Below are 10,634 nucleotides of genomic sequence, written 5' to 3'. Positions count from 1 at the left end.
CAAAGCCAGAGCAAGATTAAAAAACACATTCATAGTTGTCAGTACAAAACAGTGTTTTTTAAGAATATTTGGTAACACTGTGAAGATCTTTTGAAACTGAGAAAGAATGCCACTGATTTCCTTCTTCTACCACCAGCACCCTATGAGGACAATAATTCACTTTTTTTCATTAATTTCTGACTAAATGGAGCATTCATACCCAATATATCTTGCCTGCTGAGTTGAGAATTGTGCCTTTAGACTCCATCTCTTCTGATAAAATCAGGATCAAGCAACCTGCAATTTTGTTTCCCTGTAGGAGGCCCTTAGGACCCAGTAGATTTCTCTCTGTGAATGATAGACAAGTGCTTTAAAAGGCCACGCAGAGCTCAGATGTGACAGCCTGTGCCATCTACAGTGAAGAAACAATCAGCAAAGGCTACTGCAGGAGTTACAGCAGCAACCACTCTACCCAGCCCTGTTCCAATTGCAGAGAATCTAACAACACTGGGAATATGGAACACCTTCTCAAAGGTGTGCATCTTCACCAGCCTGTCTTCAAGATGTAACTGCTTCTCCTACAGCAGAAAAGAACTTTGATTCCACAAACAAAGCTGGTTATTGCAAGCAGTGGGACAGCAGTCCTTGTTCCCCTTAAAGGTGTTGGTTACCACACCGGCATGCTGCCCATGGAAGATGAACATTTGAGGCAGCAATTTTGAATACCACTCAGTGGTTCTAGACCATGTCAGGCAGCTATGAAGAGCTCACTGATCAGAAGAAAACTAAATCTGGCATTCCTGCTGGCCACAAAAGAATCTGATGGTGTACCGGAGTTTGGTAAGCCACTTCCTCATGGGATGTTCTGGGAAGGTTGAAAATGGCTGGGTTTTCCAGAGTAGACTTTTATGGTGAAGAGTCTCGACCTTATTCACAGAACTGTGAATGTGCTTAGATCACAACGTTTTCCAGGAAAACTGTGATCTATTTTCTTAGCTGCTCCCCCGCCCCCCAACTCTTCCAAACAATGTGCAAAGAAAGAAAATGGTTGCAAATTCCTCTTGGATGGTTATGAAGCTATCCGTTTGGAAGCACCTTGAGTTGGAAGTAATGGGGATCATCCAAAGTTTTTTTTTAAATGAAAAGAAAATCCTATTTTTATTTCAAATGGGTCTTTGGGCCTTTAACAAAAAAGGGATCTCTTTCACATTTTCCTGTTTTAATTATAGTATGTTTTAGGTTATTGACTTCCAGAAAAGACAAATATATTTATGAATGAGGTTTTGTGTAAGGCCCGAGTAAGTCTTTATATTAGAAAACTCACCTCTGTTAAAGAAGGAAGAGTTTCAACTGAAACAAGTGTCAAGAACTATGAAAATGAAGGTGGTGGCAAAGCATTCATCTCATCTTAGGAGAGACTTGAAAAATTGCTTGGGTTTGGTTAGTCCAGTAAAAAAAGCAAAGTTAGGGTTAACAAAGTGGGAGATAATTCTTATAAGTTTACATACCAGATCTATTGTCTATGTACTGCTCAAAAGCATTCTAAAAAGAAGGTTTTAAGGCAAATCATACTCTAAGCAACCGTAGTGAACAACTGTATGAACAGGATCTATATTACAGAAAAACTAAATGCATAGGTACAGAATAGGCAGTACCTGACTCAACAGTGAGACACATCTAGGTGTCACCACTTGAGTACGAGCCAGCAATGTGCTGCAGCTGCCAAAAAATGACAATTCAGTCCTGGGCTGCCTCAACAGAGAGATAGCATCAAGATCATGAGATGTAATAATACTGCTTTATGCTGCACTGGTGAGGCCCCACTTGGACTATTGCATCCGGTTCTGGTAACCATGATACAAAAAAAGATGCTGAGACCCTAGAAAGTGTGCAGAGAAGAACAATAAAGATGCTAAAAGGTCTGGAGGCTAAATCATACGATGAATGGTTGAGGGAGCTGGGTATGTCTGGCCTATTGAAGAGAAGGGTTGAGGGGGAGACACGACATATAACTGTTTTCCAGTACTTAAGGGGCTATCCCAGAGAAGAGGGCATTGACTTATTCTCCAAAACACCAGAGGGCAGGACAAGAACTAATGGGCAAAAGAGAGATCCAACCTGTAAATAAGAAGAAATTTTCTAATAGTGAGGAACAATTTATCAATGGAATAACTTGCCTCCTTGGGTTGTGGGTACTCTTATCACTGGAGATTTTCCAAAATACTCTGGACAACCATTTGACTGGGATCGTATAAAGTCTCCTGCCTTGGGTAGGAGGTTGAACTAGAAGATCTCTACAGTCCCTTATTCTACTTTCACAACAACAGGAATTACAATTATAGATTTGAAAGAATCTAAAAGAAATAATTCTTTGTTTCAGACCAACAGTTTTTTCTTCCTCTTGGTGAGTTTCAAAATTAATGCTCTTGTGGATCTCTGGACTTGTGGGGAACCTTTGTCTCATAGCTGCCATAGATAGAGATACAGAGTTTCTGAACTCACTCTAAGATGTCATAACTCTCTTTCATGGCTGTTTATCAGCAAAGAAAAAGAAAGAAAGTAGATAGGGTCAGGCAGTGCAGGAAGATATTCAGAAGAAATGTGAATTATAATTGAAGAAAGTTTCCAGTACAGTTCATTTGCCACTAGGAAGGCAAGTTGCTTTTTTATTTAAGTTTTAAAATGAAAACTTAACATGGATTGCCTCTTCAGAATATGAGGAATATGTCTTCTTCCCAAGCCCCAGACTCTAGATCTTCAGCATTTAATAGAGATGTTTCCATGAGATTTCAATGAGAGTATTTAGACTAAAGTTTAATACTCCTTTGCATCCCACTTATACAGGCTGTTACCATGCCAGAACGAGTCACAATTGAAAACTTCCAAGAGTGCTATTGTAAGGCAACAATCAGGCTCTCAAAAAATTCATTACCAGGAGAATACTGGGTATAATAACTACAAAAATCAGGATTAATAATATTTTGAAGCGATGGGGAACAGTTGCCCTGGAACAAAAGCTCTAATGAGGACTCAGCCATTCTGTCTTTAATATCCAACTCCCTCTATTGTCAAAAAGCAAACATCCAAAAGAGGGAAGAGTCAGGTGTGTATGGTAGTAATAGTTTAACATATGGTTTAAGGGTCAAGGGTAGTGACCACCCTGGTGCTAGGAATCAGGTGTCTGAAATAATCCCATGTTGTGTCAGTGTGTTAATGCCTGTCAGAATGCCAGGGGATATAAGTCAATCAAATATTGAATAGAATCCTTGACTTGATGGATGCCTCAATGAAGGAATTTTGGCAGCCTACGGAAATGGTCTATTCCTGCCTTTTCCAAGGATATTTGTGGTTTGCTCCTTATTTTAACCTTCCAATGCTATTCTTTGCATTTCTATTCATTTTTCATGTACCTTTGTCCTCAACACACACACACACACACACACACACACACACACACACACACACAAAATAAAATGATTTCTGCTTTTCCCCCACTTGTTAACCTAGCCTGAGACTGTATGACCAAGGACCAAGCAGATGAATAGAAAGGGGTGGTGCTGAAAGAACAGTCAATTTTACATGCCCAAACTGCTGTTGAGTCTTGCAAAGGAACTGCTATTATCTTTCCTAGAATAATACTGGGCTAAAACTGGCTTTTTTTGCACTTGTATTATTTTGACTTAAATGCACCAAAGTGGATACTGGCACTCCTTACCGTTAGAAGAGAAATGGATATAACACTGTCTTGTAGTTTCCCTGTCACAATAAATACCTTCCCTATCATAATAAAAAGTGTTAGGGAGAAGCCTTGATTGATGAAAGGCAGAAGAAGTACTAGATGTCTACGATCTGACATGGTGAATGGGAGATTGACCTTGGGACAGAAGAGGAGTAAAGGGTAAAGAGCAGGAATTAACAGGTAAAATGGAAGAAAGAAAAAATAGACCTTCCCGTGGCTGTGACAAAGTTTAAGCCTATTCATCCATGCAAATGATAAAAGAATGAAGGTAAATCTAAAAGCATGATCTGTACTAGGATGAAAGATTGGGAGCGTTACTGTAAGCTATTAAGGATGATGAGAGAGTCTGAATATGGGCTGTAGAATTTTTGGTAGTGTCAAATGTCGAACTTTGGAAAAATAGAATTGGAAAAAAGAAAAACTGGGCTGTAGGGGAAGCCTATGGGAATTGGATAGTTACTTAGGAACTATGAGCTGTCCCCTTAAGGGAATGCATCATGGTAAATGTAGTTAAAGGTATCCTGGGAAATGTAGTTCATGTCACGTGGCCACATCTGTAATCCTGATTGGTCACTAAATTGACCCTCGAGGGGTTGGAGGAAGTTTTCCTCATTCTTTGTCTGAACTCTTTAACTCATGGCACCTTCTTTCTATCGCTACGAGATGGGTTAGGAGATAACCATCTTTTACCACAAGGCAGATATACAAAGGATTAGTCATAAAAGAAGAACTTCGTAACAAACCTGAGTTATGAGGATACCTGATGAACCAATAAATGTTCTTTGTTATGAACGTCTTGTTGAGTTATCTATCTGCATCTGTACAGTTTATGAATCCACCTCTGTACAAGATACAGAAAAAAAAACAGTGAACAAAATGACAGCAAAAGGAGAACGGTTGCAAGAAGGAAAACAAATGAAGTTTATCTGGAAACTGGGAAGACAGGTTTAAGTTAATCCTTTCCTCATTGAGCTCATTACGTGATTTGGGACCAGTCAATATCTTTTATCTAATAGGCTGCTTGTTGTATGAAAAATGGAACAAGAACTTGCTATGAACACTTACTTGAATGCTGGGAAAAGAAGCAGAATAAGTAAATATTCAGTCCAGGAGATAAAACTCATAACAGCTAATTAGCAATATATTTCCAGGAGATAGCAGTGTTGGAAATAATAATTGTGTCCCGTTCCTTGCCGATAAACTTGATAAAGTTTATCAGGAAATTCCCTCCTGATCTCTTAGCGGAAATGAAAGCAGCAGTGAATAACTGCAAGTAGTATTCTTGGCACAACATCTATCCCTGTGCAAGCAATGCCTTCATAATGCAGACACTTTCCTTTCAAGAGGAAACTTGTAAAAATTAGGATGGAATCTCCTTTTGACATTACAAGCACTAAATTAATTCAGATCAAAGTATTAGCATAAAGCATGAACTTTCATAGACAATGGGCCTTTCCCTTTTTGTGTTTACCACTTATTTATTTATTTATTCAATTTATAACTTGGACTTGCCTGGGTAATGATGTCTTTCTGTCATGTCCTCATGATGCCACATTGATCTTGACCCCACCCATACCAGAGACACCTTCAAGCCTTTTTTAACTATTCTAATTATGATGTAATATCCCCCCTCCTGAAGTAACCAACAGCATATAGCAATTTTACCATTGACCCCTGAGAGTGAGGCCAGCCCAGTCTAACCATTTGAGACTGGTGCAGCTACATCAGCTCTCCCCCTGTCACAGGGTGTTATCTTCTAGGGCAGGGGTATCAAACTCAATTTCATTGAGGGCTTGTGGTTGATCTCAGCTGTGGTTGACCTCAGGGGGCCAGCTCAGCATGGTTGACTGGGTGAGCATGGCCAGGTTGACACCACTTACGGGGCATGGTTGACAGTGCGGGTGTGGCCAACTGGGTGGACACCACTCCCCAAACTGATGGCATGTTTCCTCTTCATACTGGGTAGACTGGGCCAAAGCCATGCTGGCCCGATGTTTCCTCTTCACATTGGGTAGATGGGCTGAAGCAACATGGGCTGGCTCCTACATTTACCAGGATGGCCTCGCGGGCCGGATCTGACCACATTGGGGCTGAATGTGGCCTGCGGACCTTGTGTTTGACACCCCTGGTCAAGGGCCACGCTATTTAGACACAAGGAGAGTTGTACTCTTTTAAACATACCTGCACTTTGTATTTCCAGACATGCTTTAATGAACCATTCCTTCCTTTTTACCACACGTCTACCAAATATCGCCCAGCAAAATCTGGGTTTCCTCCCCCCACATGCCCCAAATGAGCAATGACGCTGCCTCAAATGGAGTAGTATTTTTAGTTTTATAAAAGGCAAGATTTTGATGTGGGGAGCAATAGGTGGTGTAGTAAGTCTCTCAGAGGTCATCACAGAGTCACTAAGGAGGTCACATTTCAAAAGAAAAGATTTTTTACAATGAATCTTAGAAACCATTTCTTATTGCTGCCATTGACGTTTCCAAGTGCTTTCCCCCATCACTTTTAAAGTTATCACATAGTATTATATGCTAGGACAGTTCATTTCACACATGCGATCAGTTTTTTAGCACTAGTTAAAAGATCAATGTAAAAGTTAGTACTACAATGGAGTTAACTGAAGAATTATAGCAGCTTCAGAAATCTCTGGTTGAAATTAACTTTCTTATTCAGTGCAGCTATGTCACACTTACTGGTGTTAAACACAAATAAAGTGCCTACGCTTGTTATTGTAGGAAGTCAGTTGGAATTTTTCTTATAATTACAACAAACCTCTTGTAAAAATTAGGTTTGTGGGCCACCCACGACTTCATTAATAATGTTTTATGTTGCGCTTTTATGAGAAGGGACAGAGAGTTGAAATTCAACTCTGAATTCCTGAAAAAAAATTACAGATGGATTTTGAAATTCATTAGATATTTTCTATAGGCTAGTGTCTTAATTAGTAATGTAGGCTAGAATCTTGTTTTTAAAATCAAATAAACAGTTGCACTGCTTATAAAAGAAAATGTGCAGTTACATTTGCCGTATAGTTCTCCATACTATTTCAGAATGTCAAGCTATATACAACTAACTGAAGACTGAGTGAACAGTAAACTGAGAATAAACTATTGAACACAATGAGTAGGACATCCCAGCAGTCATGAGTCTTATTACATAGTAACTGTCTGAAAGGATCCATTTTAATTGCCTCAAATATCATTGAGCTGGAAGGAGAAAGTCACAGCTGGTGTAGTAATTAAAATAACAAATAGTCTAGTGCTTCAATAATAGAGGGAAATTGTTGGACCCCAACAGAAATCTATAATCCATATTTTCTAACTGCCTGCATTAGCCAACTTCCTAAAGGAGAACAGTTTATGTAAGCATGAGCTTACTGTTTTCTATGTCTGAGGTCATCCAACCCAAATTGCTATAATGCAAAATCTAAATAAATCATACCTGATGTGGTTAAGTTAAGTCACACAAGTTACTCACAAAGAACTGGTGTCTCGCAACCAGTTTCTCGCAAATGACAAAGTATACACCCTGCAGCCTAATATGTAGTATAAAATTAGCCTTTGTATCGTATGGATAGTTGTGATTTTCTTAGCAAGACTATAGAAGTAGTTCAGTCTTTCAAGTTAACTAGGTTAAAAAACAGACTGCATGAAATATTAGAATTTGGTTATTATACCAGTGGAATATAATAAGAGAATCTTGAAAGCCAGACAAAGATTTTCACCCTCCTCTATTATACTAAAAAGAATCAAGGTAGGGCAACCTTGAACTTTTTCCTCACCTCTTCTTGTTAATTGGAGTTGAAGTGATGCTTAGATAAGGATTCTTGAATTCCTCTTTCAAGACCATATCTGTGTACCTATACAGTGATTCCCATCACCTTCTTCCAAGATTTTAGCAGTGTCCCAATTCTCTAGCTTATTAGAGCCTTTATGCGAAGCAATCAAGATATCTCACTGAAGGCAATGAAATTTCATTTCATCCTATCCCACTCATTATTTGGTTAATGCTTTGTTTTTTAAATTTCTTCTACAGGAATTGAAAGATACTAGAAAAAGACACAGCCCTATTGACATGCAAGCTAGGCATCCCCCCAGCATTTCTTGTTAAAGGCCAGGCTGCCTGGAAATAGACTTCCTCAGAATGATGGTAAACAGAACTAGGATTAACTCTACTCATGGACTTGATGCTTTTGGAGTATCTCAGTTCCAGGAGGCTGTTGGTGTTTTCTTCATGGTTATGCTGAGTGTCATTGCTTTGGTTGCCAACACAGCAGTTATGGTTGTTATTCTCAAAACACCTCTCCTGAGGAAATTCATCTTTGTCTGCCATCTCTGCCTGGTAGATCTGTTGTCAGCAATTTTCATCATGCCCCTGGGGATCATCTCCAGTTCCACGTGCTTCAACAGAATTTTGTACAGCATCGCTGAGTGCCAAACACTGATCTTCTTGAATGTTTGCTTCATCAGTGCTTCCATCCTCACCATCTCTGTGATCAGCATTGAACGATACTACTACATTGTCCATCCTATGAGATATGAAGTCAAAATGACCACTGGGCTGGCCGTTACTGTGGTGGTGTTCATTTGGATTAAGTCTATGCTGGTTGCTGCCCTGGCATTAGTAGGCTGGCCCCAAGACAATGGTGCAAGCAGCGCCAGTAAATGCACTGTTAACTGGAGCCCTGGAGCCCACAAGAAGATTTTTGTGATAATCTTCAGCCTTCTCTGCTTCATAGTGCCCAGTTTAATTATCTTTGCTGTATATGGTAGCATCTACAAAGTGGCCCGCATTGCATCCTTGCAGCACATTCCTGTCCCATCCTGGACAGCTGCACCCAGACAAAGGTCAGAGTCCATCCATAGTCAAGTCACCATCATCACGACCAGGAATGTGCCTCCTAGGGTGTCCCCTGAACGCCTTTTTGGTGGCAATAAAGCAGCCCTGACCTTGGTGCTAATCGTAGGCCAGTTTTTCTGCTGCTGGCTTCCTTTTTTCTCCTTCCACCTCCACTGCTCCTTCCATTCTTCCCCTTCGGTCCCAGATTCCATTGAAATAGTTGTGACCTGGCTCGCCTATTCTTCCTTTGCGATCAACCCTTTCTTCTATGGATTGCTAAACCGTCAAATCAGGGAAGAGTTGGCCAAGATGGGACGACACTGCCTGAGCAAGCCTCTGAACCAGGACTTTTGTATCTCCAGCCCAGAAGGCTCTATTCATGAGAACTTCCTCCAGTTCCTTCAAAGGACGAGTTGCACATTTGAGAACCATTCCAGCTATGCTAATTCCAGCCCCAGGAACACTTTGGACCAAACTACTTTGGGATTCAGAATCCCAGGACAAATCCCAGAAGAAACCAACTGAAGAGAGAATGCTGTGTTGTGTCTTTTGTCATTTCCCTATTTCTTTCTTCCTGACTTGGCATTTATCTTCTCCTGCACTGAAAATACTGAACAAGCTTTCCTTATGGGAAGGATTGTCAGCTGAGCAATGGCTTTCTGTTAAGTATAAATGGAAATGTATTACAGGAGTTGTCAGCATCCTCTTTCTTTCCAGTGGCTAGCAAGAGTGTTAAGTGATGACTCAGAAGTATCAGTCGTACTAATAAGCAATTGTACTGAACTCACTATGATAGCTATGTGCAGAGACCTGTCACCTTAACAATACTTGCAGAGGCTCTAGAGAAAATATTATATGTGCGGGGGAGGAGGGTGTCAGAAAATCCTCCAGAGTGCTTTCCTAAAATACAATTAATCCCAAATCAGCACCAAGGGTGGTCTTTCTTCCTATTCACGTAGTGTAATGGGCAGATTTAGTTTTATAATGCAGTGCTTGCTTGCTTTGTATGCTTAAGGCAAAGTCGCTTTGTCCTTAAGAAAATAATATGTGCCCCAATGCTGTGGAACAGAATTGCCCAGTCTCCAAAAATACAGTGATAGACTGCTCTGACTTCTTTAGTATGACGAAGGGGAGAAGACAGACTTGTGGATATGATTACGGTCAATGTCACCGATAAAACAGCTATTCTTGCTCCCATAGTTGAAGAAGAAAAGTATAAAGTTGTAATTTTCAATAATTTGGTGCTGTAGAGAGAACATTCAGATTTGGGAAAGAATTCAGAAGAATAAGATAATGTTCTCTGAATGACATTCAGCATATAAGAACTACTGTCTGTTTTTTGTACAATAATAACTTGGAAAAAGTTCTAATACAGAGGTTTATAATAAAAAGCAGAAACCTTTACACTTGTGGTTCTTGAACTTTTTAAACTGCAGAAAACTTCTGTGTCAATTCTATTTTTTCCCCATTCAGAACTAATCCTGAAGAAAAGTAAAATAAGACAACCTTGAAAAAAGATCTCTTGAGAATTAATTCCATTTCTTTTGAAAAACCGTTTCACAAATCCAAACTGCCATCCTATATCCTAAGTTTTTCACCTCCCCTCCAAATCGCAGGTTAATCTAGACTGCCTATGAATGAAGACAGAAGGCAGAAATCGTCATACTGCAAAGAAAGATTGGACCCCTTCGATTATTGTGTTGGTTGTTTCAAATAAGCAACTATTGGCATTCTTAGATTTGTATGGGTGACAGGCGGTAACTGCCACTTTCCAAGGCAGAGAGGAACTGTTAATAATTACAAGCCTTTTTAAAAGTAGTATATTCTGTGCAATTTTTTATTTTAGGTAAACTTCTTAACTTTTTAAGCACAGTAGTCACCTACATCTATATCTTAATGCAGACTTCTAGGCAAATGCCCTTGAAAAAGTGAAACTCAGTATATGTAAGCAGGAACCAAATAATGAACAACTCTCCATCTTGATCTCACCACTTATATGTCACATCAAACCAATCAAGGGCGTATTTTCCAGTGCCAGCTCAAGGGTATGTGATGACCCTAGGCCACATTG

General features: G+C 39.8%; 1 protein-coding gene across 2 annotated transcripts; it reads left to right on the top strand.

Moving 5' to 3' along the window:
• The first annotated feature begins 397 nt into the window (after positions 1–397).
• GPR62 (G protein-coupled receptor 62) lies at positions 398–9,952 on the top strand. 2 transcript variants are annotated; one of them, XM_087924028.1, is made up of 3 exons: positions 398–819; positions 2,824–3,082; positions 7,760–9,952. In XM_087924028.1, exon 3 carries the CDS (start codon positions 7,868–7,870, stop codon positions 9,086–9,088), a length of 1,221 nt encoding a protein of 406 aa, XP_087780154.1. In that variant the 5' UTR covers positions 398–819; positions 2,824–3,082; positions 7,760–7,867; the 3' UTR covers positions 9,089–9,952. The 2 variants fall into 2 exon arrangements, with proteins under 2 accessions (XP_087780154.1, XP_026577246.1); XM_026721461.2 differs by lacking the exon at positions 2,824–3,082.
• Positions 9,953–10,634: the final 682 nt, after the last annotated feature.

The sequence above is a fragment of the Pseudonaja textilis genome, chromosome 2 (genome assembly GCF_049901715.1).
Source record: "Pseudonaja textilis isolate UNSWEBS1 chromosome 2, rPseTex1.2, whole genome shotgun sequence".
NCBI lineage: Eukaryota > Metazoa > Chordata > Lepidosauria > Squamata > Elapidae > Pseudonaja > Pseudonaja textilis.
The sequence above is the reverse complement of the archived record's forward strand: the minus strand, read 5'-3'. Positions and strand labels throughout refer to the sequence as shown.

What these genes read in the sequence shown, in the direction of transcription:
- GPR62 (XM_026721461.2), top strand. Translation starts at nt 7,868, where the DNA reads ATGATGGTAAACAGAACTAGGATTAACTCTACTCATGGACTTGATGCT.